Source organism: Vipera berus, assembly GCF_964194415.1.
Source record: "Vipera berus genome assembly, chromosome: 5".
Lineage (NCBI taxonomy): Eukaryota > Metazoa > Chordata > Lepidosauria > Squamata > Viperidae > Vipera > Vipera berus.
In genome coordinates, this window is record NC_138207.1 from 19,044,773 (window position 1) to 19,057,943 (window position 13,171).

At 42.6% G+C, this 13,171-nt stretch overlaps 1 protein-coding gene across 1 annotated transcript in view; it reads left to right on the plus strand.

Annotated features, from left to right (window-relative positions):
* The window catches only part of WDR49 (WD repeat domain 49), a gene marked incomplete at both ends in the record, with an annotated part of 90,996 nt that extends 88,700 nt beyond the window's left edge, over positions 1-2,296 (plus strand). Inside the window, one exon of the mRNA XM_081329989.1 lies at positions 2,151-2,296. Coding sequence (XP_081186115.1) covers positions 2,151-2,296 — 146 coding nt within the window. The remainder of the gene's footprint in view (positions 1-2,150) is intronic.
* Between the last annotated feature and the right edge of the window lie 10,875 nt (positions 2,297-13,171).

Genomic DNA, 13,171 nt, shown 5'->3' on the forward strand with positions numbered 1-13,171 from the left:
CAGGCAGCTGGTGTTACTTAAGGAGGCATTAGCCCACTGCTCCACCAAGGCTCTTTTAGTTGATGAGCAAGTGAGTTGATGAGCAAGTGAGCAAAACTGCACATGCGTGGGATCTAGGTTGCACACTACTCCTCTCCCCTCCCTGGTCTATGGAAAAATTGTCTCCCACAAAACCGATCCCTGGTACAAAAAAGGTTGGAGACCATTGCTATAGAGGGCATATCTGGTGAATTAGCGGCATCCTGGAGGACAGTAAGAAAAGTTTGTGGATGTATGCTTGGGGAACATGGCCCTTTAACCACTATCAGCCAGGACAATGCTGACCACTCTAAGGTAGAGCAGGTAGGTAGTGCCTGTTTGGTGTACCTGGGTAGGAATTGTTTTGGCATGCATTCATTCGTGTCCTATAAGAACTGGAATCAAGATAACTGGTCTAATAGTCTTCTAGAATGGTTGACAATAAAAGGACCTGATTCAATTCTTTTTCTCTTTTCTCTAAATCAGTTACCATGGATGGAAGAGAGAGGAATAAATCTTAGATGGTGCTAATTTGACAAACATAGTGATTAATCTGTGATTTTGTGAATTTCAGATGTGAAATAAGCAGATTCCTTCCTCATTGCTTCCCTTGTTTTAAACCATTCCTTAATTTATTTTGTTCCCAGCATTTCATAATTGAAGAACATGTATTTATTTGCTAACATTCATCTTGATATCTTTCAACAAATTAAGAGGGGGTTAATCAGATAAAAGAAATATTGTTTAGGACTGTACAGATACAATAGGATATGTGATTTTTTCCCCCCTTAGATGTCCAAATGGTGTCTTGGGAGGATACCTGATCCAAAAATATCCACAGCAAATATAAGAACAGAGAACCTTTATCATAAAGGCAGCATACCTGAGATCATTCATAGATTGTCAATATGAATGGAATAGGATTAGCAATAAGACTACTTTCATATATCAGCATCAGCACTTTTGATGGTAGAAGAAAAAAAGCTATTGCCTCTTCAAGCAGTGTATTAAGAGGCAACTGGGAATTAGGTGGAAAGTAACTGAAAAACAAAAAGAGTGAAACTGGAGTTATGCTGATGATTCAGCATAAACCAAAAAAAAGAGATCCTGTTCAGCCCCCAAACTCAATTTTTAAAATTAAAAATAAACATTTTGGAAGTCAGATCAATTTCCAAACAGCTTCTTGATTAGCTAGGTATATGATGTCAGTTGGCAAAATACTGATTTTCTAGACTGTTATTAATCTTGCCAGACAGTTGAGTCTCTCCTATTCCCCTGGAGCTTTTTATATAAAATGCTATTCTTAAATTTATATGAAGCACTTCAGAATTCTCTCATTAATCCTTGAGAAAATCCTATTTTTAGACAATGGAGAGAAGCCAAAATGAAGTAAGCTTCAGTATTAACTCTTTGGTTTGAGAAATTTGCAGGCATTATTTTGCTCAGAAGGGTTTTTAACACAATACAATGGTAATTTTTTAAAAAGACATAATATTTGATAGGTCTTGTTGATATTGTTGTATTGTTATGTATTTATTTATTTCACCAATTCTCCTTAGAAATATACAAGTTAAATCAACCACAAGATTAAGGGAAAAAATGTTGTGATATCCCAATGTCACAGTGTTATAGCCAAACTTTGACTTGAATTTTGACTTCCAGGTCTAAGATAGTTACACTGTATAAGAATCCAACACGTAATCTTAAGTTGATTGCCATAAATGTTCTTTCCCAAGGCTTCTCATGATCCTTGGATTTGCCACAAATCCAATACAGTGGTATTACCAAGGATCAGAGGACCTGGGACAATAGAATTTAGAACATAGAACAAAGAATATCAGAGTTGAAAGGGACCTGGGAGGTCTTCTCGTCCAACCCGTACTCAAGCAGGAGACCCTGCACAATTGCAGACAGGTGGTTGTCCAGTCTCTTCTTAAAAACCTCCAGTGATGGAGCATCCACAACTATTGAAGGCAACTTCTGTTCCACTGGAGCCCGTGTTTCCTATTGCTATTTTAAGACTCATTCTGAAATGATAAATGACTAACTTGAAAATAAGTTTTTTTGTTTATTGCAACCATTTAAAATACATATTTGTTGGAATAAGGACTTTGTTTCATTTGGTCTGATAGCTCTGAAAGCTGCATTTGATGAAAAGAACTTATTCCCCAAAGAAATTCTGGACCGTGAAAAATGGTCAAGACAGTTGCAGGAGGAATTGTGTCCCAAAGACAGGATAACAAGTGAGAGGAAGCAAGGGAAGTTGAAACGAAAATGAATCATTCCTGGTTTCAAAAGGAAGGTAAGAATGACAATGTAAGAGTCCAACTTTTGTTTCCTCTCATTGAGAAATACATAGGATGGAGAAGATGCTAAAATGAGAAAAACGTGCATGGTAAATTCTATAAAGAAAGCATGAAAACATAAGGAATGATTTTTCTATGTAAAAACTGACAGTTTCCACTTTGGAACTGCACAAAGAACATGATGTCAATGAAGTAAAACCAGATGACAATGCAATTTAATCAATCACTTTTAAAAGGTATTAGAAAGAATAAATTTGCCTTTTCCCTTGAGGATGAGCTGAGGGTCTTTTACAATGCTAATAATCTTTATGATATAGCTAGATGAAAGCCTTCAGGATAGCTAGTTGCTGATGTTGCCATGGAGGAAAAGAAATCCAGAGTTACAAAGACAGAATAACAGTTGAAATATGGAACATATTAAACATGAATGAAGGAAAGCTCAGCATGGTGAAAGATGAAATGAATCAACTACAAATTGACATTTTAGCCATCAGTCAGTTGAAAAAGACTGAAATTGCACACTGCCAGTCAGAAAATCATACTGTGCACCTTGATAAAGTGTCATCAAATCATTGAAACTCTAAGTGACCACATGCATTATATAGAGTTTCTCAAAGACAATCTGAGCCTAATCTGGCCTTTCAGTTTTCCATTGCCACTGTAACTGAATTTATCCAGCTTTCCTTCCACCTTCCCCAGTATTAGACTCTTCTCCAGGAAGCTAGATAATGTATCCATAGTAGAGTAATTAAAGTCATTTATTCCGTTACTGAGTTGATTTCTTTGCTGATGCATTTTTAAAAATATTTTCCTAGCTATCCATGGTATTCACAAAAGTCTTCTCCAATATCAAGTTCAAAAGTGTCAATACTTTTTTAATCCCGCTCCTTCAAACTCCAATCTTTGCTTCCACAGAGTGTTGCAATGAATATATTTGCTTGCACTAGATGCATCATGACATAGGAATATCTTTTCCAAGGACTTCATGGCTGTTCTACCAAGTTCTAATCTGTGGTGGACTTCTTGCCTGTTTGCTTGCTTTTTCTTTTATTGTTGAGGGTTGGTCTTAAAAGGCAGAAGCTATCTACCATTTCAATATCTTCATTATCAATACAGGTTTACTGTATCTGTTGTCATTAGGTAATCATCCTTATACTGACTTCCAATTTTTTCCATTATACTCCTTGACTTTTGTTACTTGACTTTGCAGATCCTTTGCATTTTCAGCTGTTAGTGTCATCAGCATACCACAAATTATTGCTGTTCCTTCCTCCGGTTTTAAAACCATGCTTATTTTCTTCCAAACCAAATTTCCTTAATAAATATTCAGTGTATAGCTTGAATAAATAAGAGAATAATATAGTCCTTTGCCAACCTGGAGCCAGTCAGTATGTACTTCCCAACCTGTTTGTAGGTTTCTTGTCTTTTCGAGGACAATAAGATTTTTTTTATTCCTTTTTTTCTAAGCATATTCTAGAGTTTAATATTGCCACAACTGAAGGCCTTTCTATAACCAATGAAGCACATACTGACTTCTTTTTGGTACTTTTTGACTTTCCTAATTACTCAGCATGCATCAGAAATAATGTCTCATGTTCCTCTACCATCTAGCATCTTTTTTCCATGTAGGGCTCTTATCTGCATTGCATAGTCCTAAGCAGGATTTTCCTAGCTTGTAATATCAAGGACACTGTTTGTATGCTTTGTGGCAGGGGTGTAAAACTGCTGGCCCACGGGCTGGATGTGTCATGGCAAAACCATGCCCATCCGATTGCTGGCAATGGAAAAAAAGTCATGATATTTATTTATTTATTATTTATTATTTGGATTTATATACCGCCCCTCTCCCGAAGGACTCGGGGTGGTGTACAGGGCAATTAAAACACTATATACAACACAATATACAAAATTAAAATAAATTAAACCAAGTAGCCTTAAACAATAAAACACGTTCTAAAATGTAAAATTTAAAATTTAAAATCTAAAATCCCAGTCCCTCAGTCCAGGCCGGCAAGTTCAAATAGCCAAGTCTTCAGGTCACAGCGGAAAGAGCAAAGGTCGGGAGCCATCCGGAGCTCAACAGGGAGCTGATTCCAGAGGGCAGGCACACCCACAGAGAATGCTCTCCCCCTGGGGGCCGCCAGTCGACATTCCCTGACCGACGGCTTCCTGAGGAGGCCCTCTCTGTGGGAGCGCACAGGATGATGGGAAGTTAACGCCGGAAAAGGTACTCCCGTAAATAATCTGGACCCATGCCATGATATGTCGCAACACATCACATGACATGGCGAGTTTGACACCCCTGCTCTATGGAGTCTTTATTTAGGGTATTGAAATGTTGATTTACCTCTTCCAATCTGTTGGCAAATGCAAGCTTGTAACACTCCTTGAAGGGAAAAGTCAAAGAAGGGACATTGCAAATGGTCCCAATTCAACTGATGAGAGAGAAGTTAAAGATTTCAGTTCAAAGGAAGAAGGCAATACAAACGAATCTGACAGTGGAAAAATTATTATTATTATTATTTATTAATTTTTTATACTGCCCTTCTCCCGAAGGACTCAGGGCGATGTACAGGGCAATAAATATCAAAATGTAAATACAAAATGTAAATTATCCATAAAAAGACAATAAAAAGATAGGGGCAAGTCCAATGGATGAGCTATTCTGTACTACTAGAACTCTGAAACAGTTTTCAAGCCCTCACAAATAAAACAGGTTGATAATTATTTCTACCTACTAATGCATGTATGGAGATATAGAACTGCACGGTACAGCTCTAACCACATTACCATGGACTTTGACCATTTCAAAAGGAAGCTCAAGGTCTTGGGGTAGTGTTCTCATGGAATTCATGGAAGAGGAAAGAGAAATACCAAAAATCAGTAACTTACCATTCAAATTATGTTGATGGAGAGATTTGGTTTAGAGGACTTTAATCTGAGTTATCGAGAAGATGTAGTCTTGGCGTGAAATGGGTTGTAGCTTATAAAAAACTGATAAAGCTATATTGGATAGAAGCATGGTGGGTTTGAGTCAGGTAAATTTAATTTCTATAATATAATACCTTTCATTATAGTAGATGCAATGGATGCAGAGTTCTTTAGTATAGAAAAAAACAGGAGTATTGCTTTGAAATTTATTAAAACACTCAATGAAAATCAGAAAGGAAATGGCTTAGCAAGCATGACCTTAATTTTTTATACATTAATTCTCAGAGCATGAGAAATAAACAAGTCAGAACAAATATGATTTAAGAAGTATAATAGATATTTGGTAGGATGAGTCCCTTGACTGGAATACAATGGTTGACTCATAGAATTAGTTCAGAAGGAACAGAAGCAATAGATGGGGGAACAGACTGCATGTTAAAAGTATCCACTCCTTCTCAGAAATCCAAATAAAGAAATTAACAATACAGTGTAGGACATGTGGATTAAAATAAGCAGACAAACCAATAAAACTGATACTCTTGTGAATGTCTATTGTTGCCCACCTATTGAAGGAGAAGATATGGATGATGCATTCTGAAAGAAAATTGCAGATCTTTCAAATATGCATGAAATAGCAGTGCTGTAGGACTTTCCTCACTTGTAAATATTTTGAGAGAAATTCTTGACTTGTCTTGCTGACAGATGTCTTATTAAAGGGCGAGGAAGGTATAGACCTTCTATTCTTGAGCGTTCCCAATAGGGAAACTAACTAGGAATTGGAAGTAACAAGAGATTGGTGGGAAAATTATAGTGTAATGCTGACTTGCTTAATTATAATGGAAACTAAAGCAACATGAAGTCAAACACGTATCTTGGACTTCAAAAAAGAGAAGGTTTTAATGAACTCTATCATCTGTTTATGCTAAGTCAGATAGCACAGGAGGAGAAGTAGGAAAGCATAGAGAACTTCAGTGGACTCCTGATAAATAGGATAACATTAAATGAGAAACTAATGAGAACAGGAAGAAATATGTCGATATGATTTCAGAAAAACTAAGCCCAGAATGGTTGGTAAGGTTGGTGAAAGGTGTTGATGAATACAAAAAGAGTTTCTTTAGATACAAACTAAAAGGGAAAAAAAAGAGTCTTGTGCGGTTTGCAAGGGGATAAAAACCTGATTATTCTTGCTACCTATGAGACTAATATCTGTAGATATAGATTTTGTACAGAAAAGTATAATGAAACATGGAATTATTATATAAAATACAGTAGATTAAAGAAGAATTGTAGCTATAGAAATGTATTATAAATTAATATATATGCATTTGAATAATAGTCCTTGACTTACTATTCATTTCACTAAATGAAATCCTTCAAAGTTCCAACAACACCAAAAAAAGTAACTTATGACTGTTTTTCACACTTATGACCGTTGCCACATACCCATGGTCATGTGATCAGAATCTGGGTGCTTGGCAACTGGTTCATACTTACGACGGTTGCAGTGTCCCAGGGTCATGTGATCCCACCTTTTGCAAACTTCTGACAAGCAAAATCAATGGGGAAGCCAGTTTCACTTAACAACCCATTATTAATTTAACAACTGCAGTGATTCACTTAACAACTATGTCAAGAAAGGTCATGAAATGGGGCAAAAGTCACTTAACAGCTCACTTAGCAACAGAAATTTTGGGCTCAGTTTTGGCGGTAAGTGTAGGACTACTGTACATAAGTATACAGAGAATTGTAACTGTTAATTGCTGTAATGATATGTTATGCTTTGCTTCTGTTCTTTTTTTTCTTTTGTATTTTTTCACTCTTAAACACTTTCAATACATAGTTTTACCATGTATTTGCATTATAGCTACCTTTGTGGGTTTTCCCCTTCTTTTTCTGTTTTTTAAAGAGGGATAAAAACAGTGAAAATGGCAATTAGCATCACAATAAAAATCCTGCCTCTTTGTGTGTAATAGTGACACATATGCAAAAAAGAGATAGGGCTTTGATTGTGGTGCTGTGATTGCCACGCAATCAGTTTCAACCTTTTATTTCTCTCCTGTCCCCCTCCCCCCCACTACAGATGCTGCTTTGTCTTCTTCAGCAAAACAGGATATGCTCCAGCAGGAAATTGTGAAGAACGGGATTGAAGATTTTTAAATTAGAATGATCACAGAATAATTCTTCTTTGAATACATTTAACTTTCCAAGATCAGATGAACTGCACTGTAGTGTTCTGAGGGAAACTGCTGAACTTTTATCCAACAAAAATCTTGACAAACTGGGTCATATGCTAGATGACTGAAGGAAAACAAATGTCTTGTCATCATAAAGATGATCCATGGAACTATAGACCAGTCAGTAACAGAATAATAGAGTTGGAAGGACCTTGGAGATCTTCTAGTCCAATACCCTGCTCAAGCAGGGTATATACCATTTCAGACAAATGGCTGTCCAGTCTCTTTTTTAAAGTCTCCAGTGATGGAGCACCCATAACTTCTGAAGGCAACCCATTCCACTGGTTTATTGTTCTCACTAAAATTTCTCCTTAGTTCTACATTGCTTCTCTCTTTGATTAGTTTCCATCCATTGCTTCTTGCCCTGTGTTCAGGTGCTTTGGAAAATAGATTTGTGGCAAACTCTCAAATATTGGAATACTGCAATCATGTCTCTGCTAGTCCTTTTTACTAGGCTAGACCTACCCAATTCCTGCAACTTTCATATATTTTAGCCTCCAGTCTCCAAACATCTTTGTTGCTCTACTCTGCATTCTTTCCAGAGTCTCAACATCTTTTTTATATTGTGGTGACCAAAACTGGATGTAGTATTTGCAGTGTGGTCTTATAAAGTGGTAGTAACACTTCAAATCAGTCTGGCACGGATTGCAGCACCCGTGGTTGCTGAGATTATTTGCATTGACTTCCTAATATTTTCAACAAATCTTGTTTATCTGTAGTGCTTCGATTGGTGAACTTGACGAAGTGGTTCATTCCTGACTGTTGGGTGAAACCTGATATCCACTTAATCTTTTCTTAATTTTTTGATCAGGTAGCTTCATGAATTGATAAAATGTTGCATCTAGGTTTTAACCAAAATAAACTGCATAGCATTTTGATTAGCAAGCTAATTAAATGTGTGCTGATGGCATGACATGGATATATAGTTGGCCTGAAATACTCAAAGAATGTCATTAATACTTTTTCATCAAAATGGAGTTAGGTATTAAATTGGATGCCTCTAGCTTCTGTCTTGGATTTTCTACTCTTCAATATTTTTATTAATGACTTGATTAAAATAGTGAAGTGACTGCTTAGTCAATATAATAGCAATCTTCTAATAGCTAATCTTCTAATAATAGCTATTAGAAGATAGCTAATATTCTATAAAACAAAACTCAAATTCAGAAGTGAAAACTTATAGAAGTGGTTTGAAAGGAAAGAGATTCTAAATTATAGGAAGTAACAATTCCACATCATTCTACTTTTGTGTTTTCCTCAGTGGATATCTTCAAACAGAAGTCAGTCACAAACTAATTTGAAATGTATGTTATATTTAAACACTAAAAATCAATTTCTGCTTGAAATATGTATAGATAGAAATTGTACATTAAATGTAATATCCATAAAACAAAGTAAAATGAGAGTTTAAAAAGTCAGTGTAACTTTAAATGAGCCTTGGTGGAGCAGTGGGCTAATGCCTCCTTAAGTAACACCAGCTGCCTGCAATTAGTGCAGGTTCGAGTCCCACCAGGCTCAAGGTTGACTCAGCCTTCCATCCTTCTGAGGTAGGTAAAATGAGGACCCAGATTGTTGGGGGCAATTAAGCTGACTTTGTAATAATGCCGCTTGGGGGTGTGTGAAAGCCCTAATAAGCAGGCATATACATAGAATGAAGGCTACTGCTAAGCTTGTAAGCCGCCCTGAGTCTTCGGAGAAGGGCGGGATATAAATGGAATTAAAAAAAAAATGAAGATTGGAACACATTTTAGAGCCATTTTAATTCATTGTAAGCCACACAGAGTGACTTTGTAGAGTGAGATGGCCAGCATATAAATTTAATAAATAAATAAATCTTAGAAAAGAAGATCATGAAATTATTTCTTGAATTTTGTCTGAAGGCCTTGTGTAGGCTAGCAGATTTATGGGTGGGAAATGGTGATGAATGCAGTTTTAAAACTTACTTAAACATGAGCCAACAGTGTGCAGCAGCACCCAAAAAAGCCAATAAAATCCTTGGTTGTATAAACAGAGGCATAGAATCAAAACCAGGTGAAGTATTAGTACCACTTTATAAAATCTTACTAAGACCACACCTGGAGTACTGCAGCCAGTTATGGTCACCAAATTATAAAAAAGATGTTTGGAAAAAGTGCAAAGAAGAGCAACTAAGATGATTAAAGGCTTGAGACTAATACATATGTAGAAAGGTTGCAGGATTTGGGTTTGGCTAGTCTAGAGAAAAGAAGGCTTTAGGAACATGATAGCAGTATTCCGGTATTTGAGAAATTGTCACAAAGGAGAGTTGGTGGGGGGAGGACTTATTTTCCAAAGCACCAGAGGGCAGGACAAGAAACAATGAATGGAAACTAATCAAGGAGAGAAGCAACCTAGAATTAAGGAGAAACTTCCTAACGGTGAAGACAATTAACCAGTCGAACAGCTTGCCTTCAGAAGTTGGGGTGATTCATTACAGGATGTTTTTAAGAAGAGACTGGATAGTCACTTGTCTGAAATGGCATAGGATCTCCTGCTTGAGCAGGGGGTTGGACTAGAACAAGGGTGTCAAACTCGCAAAGTGATGTGATGTGTCGCAACGTATCACAACTTTTTTTCCATTGCCAGCAATGGGGTGCGCGCAGTTTCATCATGACGCAGCCGGCCTGTGGGCCGGCAATTTGACACCCCTGGACTAGAAGATCTCTATTCTGATTGATTGATTGATTCTATTTGATTGAAATAACTGCTACATTGATAACACTGTTCTGAGAGCTGAAAATGCAGAGGATTTGCATGTTCTAGTAATAAAAGTCAGAGACAACATTGAAAAAAAAATGAGACTAGGATTAAATGTAAAGAAGATCAAACTAATAGCAACAGGTGCAAGCTGACAATGAAGATACTGAAGTGTAAATAGCTTTTGCTATTTAGAATGAACTACCGTATATACTTGAGTATAAGCCGAATTTTTCAGCCCACTTTTTGGGCTGAAAAATTCCACTTCGGCTTATACTCCAGTCAACAAAAAAAACTTACCGAGGACTTGTGCGCGGCCGAGGCTTTGGTGCTTCCGGGATCGCCCGCACCTCTCCCAAGCCACCGCCGTCCGAGACCTGCCGAAGTTTGGGGAGGTTTGGGGAGGTGCGCGCGCACCTCCCCAAACTCCGCGCCTTGCCTGCCTGCTTCTTTCCGCAGCGGAAAGAAGCAGGCAGGCAGGGCGCGGAGGAACGGAGACTTGCCGACGTTTGGGGAGGTTTGGGCGCCTCCCCAAACCTCGGCAGGTCTCCGTTCCTCCGCGCAGACCTGCCGACGTTTGGGGAGGTTTGGGCGCCTCCCCAAACCTCCCCAAACCTCGGCAGGTCTCCGTTCCTCCTGCCGACCTTTGGGGAGGTTTGGGCGCCTCCCCAAACCTCCCCAAACCTCGGCAGGTCTCCGTTCCTCCTGCCGACCTTTGGGGAGGTTTGGGCGCCTCCCCAAACCTCGGCAGGTCTCCGTTCCTCCTGCCGACCTTTGGGGAGGTTTGGGCGCCTCCCCAAACCTCCCCAGGTCTCCGTTCCTCCTGCCGACCTTTGGGGAGGTTTGGGCGCCTCCCCAAACCTCGGCAGGTCTCCGTTCCTCCTGCCGACCTTTGGGGAGGTTTGGGCGCCTCCCCAAACCTCGGCAGGTCTCCGTTCCTCCTGCCGACCTTTGGGGAGGTTTGGGCGCCTCCCCAAACCTCCCCAGGTCTCCGTTCCTCCTGCCGACCTTTGGGGAGGTTTGGGCGCCTCCCCAAACCTCGGCAGGTCTCCGTTCCTCCTGCCGACCTTTGGGGAGGTTTGGGCGCCTCCCCAAACCTCCCCAGGTCTCCGTTCCTCCTGCCAACCTTTGGGGAGGTTTGGGCGCCTCCCCAAACCTCGGCAGGTCTCCGTTCCTCCTGCCGACCTTTGGGGAGGTTTGGGCGCCTCCCCAAACCTCGGCAGGTCTCCGTTCCTCCTGCCGACCTTTGGGGAGGTTTGGGCGCCTCCCCAAACCTCCCCAAACCTCGGCAGGTCTCCGTTCCTCCTGCCGACCTTTGGGGAGGTTTGGGCGCCTCCCCAAACCTCGGCAGGTCTCCGTTCCTCCGCGCAGACCTGCCGACCTTTGGGGAGGTTTGGGCGCCTCCCCAAACGTCCCCAAACCTCGGCAGGTCTCCGTTCCTGTTTGGGGAGGTTTGGGCGCCTCCCCAAACCTCCCCAAACCTCGGCAGGTCTCCGTTCCTCCGCGCAGACCTGCCGACCTTTGGGGAGGTTTGGGCGCCTCCCCAAACGTCCCCAAACCTCGGCAGGTCTCCGTTCCTGTTTGGGGAGGTTTGGGCGCCTCCCCAAACCTCCCCAAACCTCGGCAGGTCTCCGTTCCTCCGCGCAGACCTGCCGACCTTTGGGGAGGTTTGGGCGCCTCCCCAAACCTCCCCAAACCTCGGCAGGTCTCCGTTCCTGTTTGGGGAGGTTTGGGCGCCTCCCCAAACCTCGGCAGGTCTCCGTTCCTCCGCGCAGACCTGCCGACCTTTGGGGAGGTTTGGGCGCCTCCCCAAACGTCCCCAAACCTCGGCAGGTCTCCGTTCCTGTTTGGGGAGGTTTGGGCGCCTCCCCAAACCTCCCCAAACCTCGGCAGGTCTCCGTTCCTCCGCGCAGACCTGCCGACCTTTGGGGAGGTTTGGGCGCCTCCCCAAACGTCCCCAAACCTCGGCAGGTCTCCGTTCCTGTTTGGGGAGGTTTGGGCGCCTCCCCAAACCTCCCCAAACCTCGGCAGGTCTCCGTTCCTCCGCGCAGACCTGCCGACCTTTGGGGAGGTTTGGGCGCCTCCCCAAACGTCCCCAAACCTCGGCAGGTCTCCGTTCCTGTTTGGGGAGGTTTGGGCGCCTCCCCAAACGTCCCCAAACCTCGGCAGGTCTCCGTTCCTCCGCGCAGAGGAACGGAGACCTGCCGAGGTTTGGGGAGGTTTGGGGAGGCGCCCAAACCTCCCCAAACAGGAACGGAGACCTGCCGAGGTTTGGGGAGGTTTGGGGAGGCGCCCAAACCTCCCCAAACGTCGGCAGGTCTGCGCGGAGGAACGGAGACCTGCCGAGGTTTGGGGAGGTTTGGGGAGGCGCCCAAACCTCCCCAAACAGGAACGGAGACCTGCCGAGGTTTGGGGACGTTTGGGGAGGCGCCCAAACCTCCCCAAAGGTCGGCAGGTCTGCGCGGAGGAACGGAGACCTGCCGAGGTTTGGGGAGGCGCCCAAACCTCCCCAAAGGTCGGCAGGAGGAACGGAGACCTGCCGAGGTTTGGGGAGGTTTGGGGAGGCGCCCAAACCTCCCCAAAGGTCGGCAGGAGGAACGGAGACCTGCCGAGGTTTGGGGAGGTTTGGGGAGGCGCCCAAACCTCCCCAAAGGTCGGCAGGTCTGCGCGGAGGAACGGAGACCTGCAGAGGTTTGGGGAGGCGCCCAAACCTCCCCAAAGGTCGGCAGGAGGAACGGAGACCTGCCGAGGTTTGGGGAGGCGCCCAAACCTCCCCAAAGGTCGGCAGGAGGAACGGAGACCTGCCGAGGTTTGGGGAGGTTTGGGGAGGCGCCCAAACCTCCCCAAACAGGAACGGAGACCTGCCGAGGTTTGGGGAGGTTTGGGGAGGCGCCCAAACCTCCCCAAAGGTCGGCAGGTCTGCGCGGAGGAACGGAGACCTGCCGAGGTTTGGGGAGGTTTGGGGAG